This window comes from Micrasema longulum, unplaced genomic scaffold (genome assembly GCF_059751315.1).
Source record: "Micrasema longulum isolate JH-2025_06_02 unplaced genomic scaffold, ASM5975131v1 h1tg001467l, whole genome shotgun sequence".
Classification (NCBI taxonomy): domain Eukaryota; kingdom Metazoa; phylum Arthropoda; class Insecta; order Trichoptera; family Brachycentridae; genus Micrasema; species Micrasema longulum.
The window spans coordinates 143,088-155,580 of NW_028278653.1; the positions used below are offsets into that span (position 1 = coordinate 143,088).

The 12,493-nt window shown below is 34.8% G+C and overlaps 1 protein-coding gene across 5 annotated transcripts in view; it reads left to right on the forward strand.

Annotated features, from left to right (window-relative positions):
- Positions 1 to 12,493, forward strand: part of Eps-15 (Epidermal growth factor receptor pathway substrate 15) — a 60,795-nt gene that overhangs the window by 20,645 nt on the left and 27,657 nt on the right. For all 5 annotated transcript variants that reach the window (XM_088235890.1, XM_088235892.1, XM_088235889.1 and 2 more), the window contains exons 10-16: positions 2,687 to 2,839; positions 5,372 to 5,461; positions 7,459 to 7,656; positions 8,871 to 9,038; positions 10,102 to 10,242; positions 10,991 to 11,098; positions 11,971 to 12,162. In XM_088235890.1, coding sequence (XP_088092016.1) covers positions 2,687 to 2,839; positions 5,372 to 5,461; positions 7,459 to 7,656; positions 8,871 to 9,038; positions 10,102 to 10,242; positions 10,991 to 11,098; positions 11,971 to 12,162 — 1,050 coding nt within the window. The remainder of the gene's footprint in view (positions 1 to 2,686; positions 2,840 to 5,371; positions 5,462 to 7,458; positions 7,657 to 8,870; positions 9,039 to 10,101; positions 10,243 to 10,990; positions 11,099 to 11,970; positions 12,163 to 12,493) is intronic.

Genomic DNA, 12,493 nt, shown 5'->3' on the forward strand with positions numbered 1-12,493 from the left:
ACAATTATTTTTTTCCCTAAATGTTGGGAAATTTATATGGTATCACTTTTTTTAGTATTGAACCACAGAACTTCGGTCTCATCGGTCGGCTAACGTAAAGGATAAATACCGCCGGGCATTGGGATCGGATTATGTTTATGATAGCTATGTAAGTAGTCTTCTGGGGAACTGGTAACAAGACAGACATAACAAGAATACAAAGACAACAAAATAAAATTCTTAAACAACCTACCCTACCTGACCTCTATGACTGAACTGTACAAAAAACACACCAGTTTGACATAAACTACTTGACTAAAATTGAGACCTTAAAAATTATGCACAAAATAACACTGGGAAACATACAAGACGACGACATAATATTATCCAAAAATGCTGACATACACAAATATAACAACAACAACACTATCATATTGAGAAAAGCAAAGACAAACACAGGACAGTCAAAAATACTACATAATGGACTTAAACACTACAACGACTTACCTTACTACTTGAAAACTTTTACTGGAGACAAATTTAAAATCAACCTGAAAAAGCACATGATGACTGAACTAACTAGACTAGACGAGACATAAAATGACTAGACAATATTAAATTTCTAATGTAACCCTAACGGATGTTTTAAAATTGTAAATATTTTATTTTTTTTTAAAGTTTCTAAGTACCTAATTGGATTTTTTGCTGACAATATTGAAAAATGAACACACGTGGTTTTGAAAAAATCCAAGCTTTGTGAACTTAGTAAGTGCCGGTCAGCACATTGTTACAATTTACAGCTGCTTTTGTGGTTTATGAATGACATGCTTGTTTCGGGGATTTTTACGGGTTTTTTTTAGATTTTTTAATATTCTAGGCTTATTTCAATACACAATAAACATTACAAGTGGGTGATATCAAATGAGTTCTAGACCAGATCAGTTAAAACCTAACCCCTGTAAAAAAAATCTGTATGAATTATATGTACACATATGTATCTACTTGTTTACTTAGTGACAATGTGCAATAGCGATTGTATAAAAAAACCTTTCTCTGGTATAACAAGTAACGCTTATAACGAGCAAATTCAAGTGTTTCCATCTTCCTCGTAATAACCAAATTCGATTGTATATCTTATTTGTGTTATGATTCTGGCAACATTACGCGGTGACTTCACGCATGCGCGCGGCGAAAGTGAGGCAAAGTGGGGGGTTTTTTGGACACAGTCCGATGTATTCAAATATGATTTTACGCTCCTTCTGGACTATTCCTTATTCTATGTTAATTATAGGTCATGGAAGAAACACATTTATAACCTGGAAATGAAAGGTCCTCTTCATCGGTTATGTTATGGCCCCACGAGTATTTTGTAACAATATCATGGTTATTTTTATCTTCATTTATCCAAATATCATGTGACACTGTTTTACTTTCGCTGATATCAACATTTACTGAATATAACAAAATTAATATTGATGACAGGTAATTCATTTTTCTTCAATATAACAAGCAAATGTTTTCAATATGTTCTATTTTCAAAAGGCTATTAAACATTTTTTGTCTTTGAAAAAGTACTTACCCACACGGAAATAAGCAAGCTTTTTATATTAATTTTCTCTACGCATTATGGTTTAAAGTCTACTTTACCAAGTTTACTTTGCAATGGGTTACTGAATTTGCGATAAAGCGTTATCTAGATATATCTTTCGGCTTTATTCGCCAGTGCTAAGTGACGCTGGATTTACGTGGGAGGAGGCGAGAGTGCTGGCTAGCGAAAAGGTCTCCTGGAGGTGTTAGGTGATGTCCACATCATAGAATTCAGAATAGTCCAGAAGGAGCGTATAGTCATATTTGAATACATCGGACTGTGTCCAAAAATCCCCCCACTTTCGCCGCGCGCATGCGTGAAGTCGCTGCGTAATCTTGCCAGATCGGGAAAAATATAATCATAACACACATGTAAGATAATTATATACTTTTTTTAAAGATCTCTAAAATTTTATTGTACTCGCGGGAAAATTGATTGACACAACAGAGTAGATAAGGAAAGGGTAATTTAATAAGAGTAATTGAATTAATTAACTTTGAACCTAAAAATGTAACAAATTTTAGTTTACATAAAGCCGATATTTTTATGTCATGTTAAAAAATATATGATGGGCAAAATAGCGTTAAAAATTTGACTACCCTGGCAACACTAACAAAATGTCCATTTTGTTTTCTTTGACGATCTGACAGATGGAAAAATAATTAACTTTTTAAGTAATGCATTTGCTACTTACACATGAAATGTGATCCCATCCTGTATATTTAAGATCCCAGAAGTATTTCTACACTTTAAAACGACACAACACGACATAGTTGAATACAAATCTGGAGTTGCGTACTGAGCGACGTCTACTAAGAAACTAATGAGTCAAAACGTAAAACAACTCCTTTAAGAGTATTTTAGTTGCCTTCTGTTTGATGTGCGTATGCGGTTTCTGGACTACTCTTAATTCTATGGTCCACATATTCCACATGGATGTGGAAAAAGAAAAAAATCTACAAAAGTTAACTTTCATAACAGCAAAAGCATAACAGCTTAAAGCTGCTAACTTAAACTTGTATATATATATATATATAATGATAGTAATTTATGATATCGGTCATTGGAAAATACCCTTTTTAAAATTATCTATTTTATCTTGTTTTTTTTTTGTTATAGGAACCATCGCTGGGCCCCCAGCCCACTCCTGAAATGGAAGCCTTAGCCAGGGATATGGAGCAGTTGGCACGAGAGAGACTAGCCCTTGAAGCTGAAGTCTCCGCTAAGGAATTAAGTATCAGAGCCAAGACCAACGAAGCCAACAGCCTTCAGGTTTGTTTACCTGAATAAGTGAAGATAAATCCGCCCTGTTGTGTAGTGGTTGGTGCATTTGCTTACCATTCTTTAGGTCATGAGGTTCGATACCTGGCGGGTGGATGTGAAATATTGATTTTAAAGGTTGTTTAAACTGCAATGTTTTACTAAATATTATTCAATATTTGTATATAACCACTTACCGACTTTTCTGTCTACCGGTTTTTAGAAGTACCCGTCTCTTCGTCAGAATACCAATTAAACCAATATGCAAAACCCACCATACACCTTCACCATAGTTGTTGTACAAACATATAAAACCAGCATGACATGCATTTTAATAAGCACATGCACTGATTAGGACAAACATGCACGAATTAGATTGTGAAAATATTTTATGTTATTATTATTATTAATAATAATACACTAGCAGCTATTAAGCTGATGTGTGTTTTCAAAAAAGAGAATACAATTCTATAAAAAAAGGTTTCATCTAAAGTATTTCAATAAATTATTTTTTTAAAGTATTACTGAAGGCATAATTTTAAGTAGAAATAAAGGAAAATGTCACAAAAATGTATGTGATTTAAAATGCTTTTCATCATCATCATCATCATCAGCCGTCTCTTGTCCAATGTTGAACATAGGCCTCCCCCTTTAGTCTCCATATTTCCCTATCCTGAGCCGACCGCATCCAACCACTTCCTGCAACTCATCTTATGTCATCAGACCACCTTGTCTGAGGCCTGCCGACACTTCTTCTACCCGTTCTGGGTCGCCATTCCAGGACTTTTTTGGTCCATCTAGAGTCTGTGATTCTGGCTAAATGACCAGCCCAGCTCCATTTCTGGTTGGCAGCCCTATGGACCACATCGGCGATCTTTGTTCTCGCTCTAATCCATGTATTGGTTTTTCTGTCTCTCAACGAAATACCCAGCATTCTCCTTTCCATGGCGCTCTGTGTCACTGATAATTTGTGTAAAATTTTCGCTCGGCATTTTTCGACAAATCGAGATTCAAATATTTTTCAATGTAAAACCGGGGTGATAAAAAACGTTAATGAGGAAGTTCAGTGGTTTTTTTTCAAATTTTTTATTTGTTAATAGACTGTTAAACTAAGTCAAAAATTTTTTATTTTTATTTTTACATATCGTATTATCGGCGCTACGATTTTTTAAAGTTTTGTATTTCTGAAATAACTCCGCGTGTGACGTCAGAGGTTCATTTCCGCTTATTCTCATTCAGTTCTTCCTATTGGTCCAGAAGCGACAAGCAGACCGGAAATCTTCCATAGCTCTCAGATCATAGGTTGATTCACATGAACCAGTGACGTCATTTAAAGTAGTGGGTTTTTATCAAAATATTTTTTATTATTTTTTCTGTACATTTTCAAGAAACTTTGCCGTACAATTTAGTGCTCTAATTTTTACCCCGCGTTAGAAAACATTTTTTGTATCCAATTTCCCGTAGGGCTGAAGTTCCTCATTGGGGAGAATATTTGAATGAGATTGTAAGGTAAAAAATGGGACCTGAACATTTCGGCGTAAACAGCAGGAAAACGAGGTTTTACTGTATGTATATTCTAGAAGTAAATTTTTTTTTTGTTTTTTTTATTAATAAATTTTTCATAAATGGTATATGTTTTTTAAAAAATCTATTCATATCTACTTTTATACATCTAGTAAAGGTTAAAACCGTAACTCTCCAAAAAAGAGACTAACTCTTGTGCTTGGAGAGTGACTTACACTGTTATAGTTGTTTATTTATTATATTATATTCGTTTTTATAATTTTGAGTATACGAGCACATGAAAAAAAAAAAAAAAACATAGGATATATAAATATAAACAGAAAATAATAATACATTCATACTAATTAAAATTTAATTAAGTTTTTACTCTTGTTCAAAAAATTTCTTTAGATTTACTTTGAATTTATTAATAGATTTATTAGTTTTGATAGTTTTTAGTTCGTTGGGGAGATTATTGTAATTTTTGACACCTTTAAAGACAAAGCTATTTTGACCATGACTTGTGTGGAATTTAGGGATTTTAAAATTGTTTTGGTATCTGAGTGACTTATTAATCTCAAATTCTTTTATTTTTTCTTCTTTACAAATTTGTATAATGGAATTTATTAACTTTAAATAATTTATATAGACTTTCCGTAGTGAATGTTGAGGGTTTCTTTAAAATTTATTTAATAATTAATCTTTGTACTTTTTTAATAGGGTTTAATATATTGGCATACGCACCACCCCATCCAACAATACCATATTGTACAATAAATAAATAAAATAAAATGATAAAAATAGAGTTTCCAGACAATTCATTAAATGAACTTAACTCGAATTGATTTGTTAACACAATACTGCGGATTCTATTCTATCAACACCACGTGTATGTTAATGAGGTAATTAAAAAGCAATAACATAAATTTTTCTTTTCACTGTTGTTTATGTAATACGTCTGGCCTCGAGAACATCTAGTTGTGGTTTTGGCAGCAGATTTGGATAACAATGTTACTGAATGTCAATTTTGCCATTTTGCAGAGTGAATTAGACACCCTAGCAGCGACTTTGAAACAGCTAGAGAACCAAAGAGGAGAGGCCCAGAAAAGACTAAATGATCTACAAACGCAGGTCAGTACATATTTACCCTTTTCAAATATTTCATTGAAATATATATCCACGTAGATAGTGTCAACATAATTTTTTTACAACAATTTGTTTAATGTATTTATCTATGTTTAAAAGCAAGGACAAATGCGAATTATTATTGAGAGAATTTATCAGAAAAATATTTTAATAATTTTGATACAACAATATTTTGAGTTTGTCCAAATTTTTGTAGACAAGGACTGGATTCAACTCCCTGGGAAGCTGTTTTTTATTTTATTATTATTATTATTTTTTTTTAATAAATTATCAAGTCCCACTGAACTGCATAAAATGCAGTTCGTTAGCAAGTGCTTCTAGTCAAGTTCTAATATATATACATAATCTTATCTCTTAAATTCTATAAACATATAAAAACTCTATTACTATGGAAAAAAAGAAAAATATGTACATTGAAAATAAAAAATTGTCCAAATAAAAAAGAGGTACACAAAAAAATCTTGATATAAAAAACCATGTTCTAAAAGCCAGATTCTCAGCAGACGTCTTTCTCTTGAGCCAGATAAGTTTTTTTGATTTTTAATATTTAATAGGAGCATATTATACATTTTTGGTATATTGTACTCAAGTGTTCTTTTCCCGCATTTATTATTGAATTTAGGGAGAGCTAGTCCATCTACACTAGTGAACCGAGTATTATATACATGCTCCAATTTATTTCTATATTCAGATAGAGACGCATGCTGAGAAACCAGCTTGGACCATAATAAAGCTCTAACGGATAAAATATTTATAGGTTTATACAATAAGGATATTGGAATATTTCAATCAATAATTTGATCATCGAATTTTGTAAGTTCTCTACAAGGTTTATGTTTATATTAACATATTACAACAGAGATGAAGAACATTTAAGAGAAGGTAATATAGAAGTCCGGCATCCACAGGGCTTATGGCTTATTATATTAAAATTTGGACAAACTCAAAATATTGTTGATAAATCCACCAGGTCCATGAAGAAGTATAGAAATTAAAAAATAAGATTTTCAGGCATTGCCTAGCATGTTGGTGAAATAATTCAATTAGATGAATCTCACCCGCATAAATAAAAGTTTCAGCTCTTTAACTTCACAAACATCAACAGATAAAAGAATTGAAGGAATATAGTTGTTCGAATATGGTCAGAATGGTGAATGTTACACAGTGTGTAAAGTGGCCACTTAAACCAGCCATTGACAGGTCATAAGCCCTGTAGATGCCTAGACTTCTATATTACCTTCTCTTAAATGTTATTCATCTCTGTTGTACTGTGTTCATTTTGATACATTCGCAACATGGGGAGAAATTAAATCAATATGATGATTAAAAAAAAAGTTATTAAAACAAATATGTTACTCGAGGAAGCCTAGATACCCCCTTCGATCTGGAAGGATTGAACAGATGGAGGATAGTCTGTCACCTACGTTCAGCTCTTTTAAGATGGAAATTTTGCGTTCGCCATCTTTTATGTCGGTAAAACATTGAATAACTTTGACATTTATCAACCGATTGATTTGAGTTTTGACATGTTTTTGAAACTTCAATTCAATACAATTTTAACCATGAATCGCGTCACACGGAAACAACGTGCCGAAATAATGACGCTGTAAAAATGGACTGGCTGGATTTCCTCCCTAAAGTTATTCAGATCCAAATTTGTTGCAACAGAGAGGGAAAACATTTTTTAGAAGAGAATTTTTTTATTTATTTAACTTTTTGTACATAATGATTATTTGTATATAGAATATGGAAGTCTAGGCATTTACAAGGCTTATGACCTGTAATTGGCATGTTTAAGTGGCCACTTTACACACTGTAACATTCACCATTCTGCCTATGTTTACACATCGACATTTCTTCAACTCTTCCATCTGTTGACTGTTGTTTTGTAGTAAAAGAGCTGAAACCAATTAGTAAGAGTGTTTTTATTTGCTATTTGAAGCACTGTTTTTGTATTAGACTTGCGTTTTCTTCTTGCCCAGGTGGAGAAGTTGCGCAGCCAGGCCTCGGCGCAGGAGAGTGTGGTGAGCAGCGCAGAGGCAGAGGCAGCCACGCGGCGTGAGGCCGCCCAGGGCCTGAGGAAGCAGGAGGAGCAGCTCACGCAGGACCTTGCGCAACACACCCACCGCCTTGAAGCCCTCAACGCCCAGCTGCAGAAGTCCGTGCTGGCCATCAGCCAGGTAGGGCGATACGTCGCTCCTTGTTAACAATGTTGTGTCTAATTTTCGTCACTCGAGGGAAAACTTTGCTAAGACTCTCATTTCTTGGTGGAAATTCTAGTTTATTTTATGAGCTTCAAATCCTGTTTTACAATACTGATTAAAAAAGTATACTAAAATAAAGAATAGTGGTAGATATGTTTAAAAATCAATTTAGAGCATGCCTGGTCTAACTTTTGTTCATACAAACGTATTCTTTTATTTTCTCCCTAGATTATAGCACTAGAATGATGATTTTTTATTCACTATAAATATTCACCATTAGCGTGTGGCATGGCACGAAATGGAATGGACAACTATAGTCCTTAAAATTTAGCTTGATTAAAATGACAGCTGCCAAACTAATGTCAATAGTGATGGGAAATAATCACTGATCATGTACCGATCAAATAGATGAAACTTTGTTTCCGAAAATTGATATAAAAACGCAAAAACAAGCCTGTTATAGTGTGTTTAAGACAATTATTCACCAAAAAATAAGACATTTATACTTTTTTCATGAACAACATCAAATGAATTATTTTTTATTCGATCAATTTGTCCCATTTCTAACGTTTTTGCAAAATTATGTAACCTTGTAAGAACGTCGCTAATAATTTAGTTTATTTTAGTTTTAAAGCTGATTGTATTCACCAAAAAAATATGATATTTATACTTTTTTCATGAACAACATTAAATATTTTTTTTTATTCAATCAATTTACATTGATCAATTTGTCCCATCTCTAACGTTTTTGCAAAATGATGTAACCTTGTAAGAATGTCATTAATAATTAGGTTTATTTTAGTTTTAAAGCTGATTTTATATATTTATGTTGATTTATGTGTCAAGCATTGTATTAAAAAAATAAATTGACATGCCAGATATGAATGATTTTTCGTGTGTCAATATAAATAACTTCATAGACGTTACTACAAAGTTATGTCGCCACTTTTGCTGACAACTGTCATTCTAATCAAGTTATATTTTAAGGACTATAGGCTTGGCAATATATTCGAGTCTGAAACCACCCTGCTGGAAAGGAAGTTGTTCGTGGAATTGACTCCGTAAATTGGTGATAGCATTTAATTGATCCACCTCGTGCAGGGGGCAGTCATTTACTAGTATCTTATAAGTTTTTGTCATGTCTCTGTTCCCCTTGCTCCATAATAATATGAAATAATGTTCGATTAAAGGTGAATGCGAAGATGACCCATTTGGAGGAGCAGGAGCGGCGGGGGGAGGAGGCGTTGCGGGCCCTGGACAGCGCTCTAGCCGGGGGCCCCGCTCCCGCACACCAACACCTGCAGCTGCAGCCCCCGCCCTCGCAGGGGGAGCTTCAGCGCATGCTACAAGGCGGGGAGGTAAACACCACATCGCTGTTAAGGTGCCGACAGACACACTCGGCATTTGTTGCAGCTTGACGATCATCAAACGTCCTCGTTGCTACCATTTACATTCTTTTGACTATCATCTTTGTTGCCGACACACCAGATAAGCTCGACATTTTACAATCATCTTATGTCGGTGGCAAATATGGAGTGTGAATTTGATTGCAACAGAGAGGGAAAACATTTTTGACAAGGGAATAACAAATCTAAATTTATTTCAACATAGAGGGAAAACATTTTTGAGAAGGGAATATGGAAGTCTAGGCATTTACAGGGCTTATGACCTGTCATTGGCTGGTTTAAGAGGCCACTTTACACACTGTGTAACATTCACCATTCTGCCCATGTTTGAACATCCACATTTCCTCAACTCTTCCATCTGTTGACTTTTGTGAAGTAAAAGAGCTGAAACCTTTATCTCGAGTCAAACATGGGCAGAATGGTTAATGTTACACAGTGTGTAAAGTGGCCACTTAAACCAGCTAACGACAGGTCATAAGCCCTGCAAATGCCCAGACTTCCATATTCTCTTCTCAAAAATGTTTTCCCTCTGTTGAAATAAATTTAAATATGAATAACTCCCTAGGGAGGAAATGCAGCCAGTCTGCAAGCATTTGGACATAATCAAACATTGTTGAATAACAAATCTTTCAATCTTAATTTCAACTCCCTAGGGAGTAAATTTCATCCTTGTCTACAAGCATTTGGACATACTCAAAGTAATATTAAGTGTGTTTGTAGGCGCCTTAATCTGCATTTCAAATGTATGTACAAATCGGGTTGTGGTCCTGTGGCTAGTGTCTCGGACTCACGGACCAATGGCCCGCGGTTCGAATCCCACTCTACCCCAACTTGATTCCCATTTTCTAATAGTGAGTTATTTACAACTTGTTGAAAATGGCCCTCAAAATTAAATATTTGGGTAAATCATAAGAACGCAAATATTTATTTTTATTAAAAATATATATATATATATTTCACTGTGAAATTTCATCCCTGGGCCGTGATCACAAATTTGCTGAATTTTTTTCTCTAGGATTCACCAGTTGGAGATTCATTCGGAAGTATGAACGGAACAGGGAGCAGCGGATTCAAGGATGACCCCTTTAAAGATGACCCATTCAATAGCAAGCAGCCTTCCTCCAATGATCCATTCTTTCCTTCAAATAAAGCCAATGTAAGTTACTTTTATATGATAAGAAATCTTTAGTTTATAGAGAAACCTGTTCAGGTTCATATTCAATTTTATTCACATTTTTATGCCTGTTCTTTAGTGAGTTTCAATTATTATTTATTATGATTAATAAGTCCCTAAAACTTTCAGTGACTTTACTAATATGCTCGCAGTTAAAGCACGATTGCTCGCTTGTTCGTCCTCTTTTAGAATATGCCTCCGTGATCTGGTCTCCCTTCTATGCGGGCCGGATAAATCATATCGAATCGGCGCAACTCCGTATGCTAAGAAAAGTAGCATGGATGATTGGCCTCAAGAGGGGAGACTACGCTTACGGAGAAATGGAGTCAATGTTAAAAAGCTCAAGTCTACAAAAATGTAGAAATAATATTGGCTCAGTATTTATGTTTAATTTACTAAATGGCTTTAGTTGATGTACCATCGTTACTGGAACAAGTGGCATCCCGTGGCAGTTGAGGTAGTAATTATTCAAATTTTTGTCCTAGCTTTAAATTTCTTTAGGTGTATTTTATTTCAATTGTGCCTGTATATATTATAAAGAAATGTATTTACCATTGTTAAATGGACTTAGTACGTCCGTTAATAAATAAATCAGATGGCATATTTTCTTGTTCTTAAACAAACTTCAGAATTTAATTACGTCGGTTTCGAGATAGTAAAATCCTCGCAAACAGCTTCCTACATTTGCGTAGTTATCACCGTGATTCTTGAATATGTGTATTCTTTTCAGGACGGTTTTACGTCAGACCCATTCGCTAGTAATTTTGGAAGCTCCACTCCGGATCCGTTTGGTGGAGATGCATTTAGCGCTAATCAGGACAATAAAAAAGCAGAAGACGTAAGTTTGCCATTTTACTACAATTTTAATAGAATCGTCAGTAGATGAAAAGAGTACAGAGGGATTATCAAAATATCAAGTGTAATCGCATACGGGGGTAGGCTTCAGAGACTTGACCTGATCACACTGGAACGCTGAAGAACAAGAGACGATCTTGTTGAAGTTTAAATTTGTCGCACAGAGAGGGAAAACATTTTTGAGAAGGGAATATGGAAGTATAAGCATTTACAGGTCTTATGGCCTGTCATTGGCTGGTTTAACTGGCCACCGAGCAACATAATTAATTTTTTGCAGAAGATAGAAAAGAATATTGATTTACAAAGAAAATTTATTTTCCGATGGATTTATTTCAAACAAAAATCCTTTTTTTACAAGTAATTCTACGACTATAGAAATTTGTTCTCCGTGTGGTATTTGTTGGAACACAATCCTGACCGCAGACCGGGTTTCCACGAACAAGTATCGCAAAACCACACAGTTTCTATTCTCCTTCTTTTTTATCGTTCACTACACAGTCCTTGGACCCACTTTTCTCTCTTGGCTAAGTGTTATTTCGTCATCAAAAAAAATATGAAATAGTTGTAAAAATTTGGTTTATTCTGTTGCGTATTTTTAAATAGAAATCCGTTTTATCAAGTATTTTTTTCATTATGTAAAAAAATAAGAATTTTATCACATTTTTTACGTGACAATTTTCTCAAGCGGGTGATTCCCACTATAGGAGTTTTAGCTTATTTTATTTCGGGCGGACGCGTCCCGCCAAAGGAGTTGAAGACAATGCAATATTTGTGTGTATAAAAATAATGTGTCCATTTATTGCTCCCTCCATTTAGCTCTCTAGAATAAAATGTTTATTATCATTATGATTCCAGAATAAGGATCCATTTGGCTGTGACCCGTTTGCCATCCTGCATGCTCCCACTCGGGATGGGCCTTCTCCCACCCCGTGCCTGCCCCCCAAGAAGCACAAGCAGCCCCCCCCGCGCCCCGCGCCGCCGCGCCCCGCGCAGCCCACCTCCTCTCACCAGGGCTTCCCCGCGGACTTCGGGGGCTTCAACAACAAGGTAAAACACCTCGATAACCCAAAACTCGACACATTTTACTGTCTCATATTCTGTGATTTCCCCAGCTGGAATAACAAGGTTCCAACTAACAATTTGAGTTCCATTTGCAATAATATTTATTTCTTTGTCTTAATTGATCTAACACCATCTACTGGATGTTAAAGAGAAGTGTTGAATGTTTCAACTGTCTGGTTATTTAATCCTACAGTAAAACCTCGTTTTTACGTTACTCAATTTTACATTTTCCCGCTTTTTATGCCGAAATTTTTCATTCTCATTCAAATATCCCCCCAATAAACGTTTTTTACGTTTTTATTAAATAATAAGTATC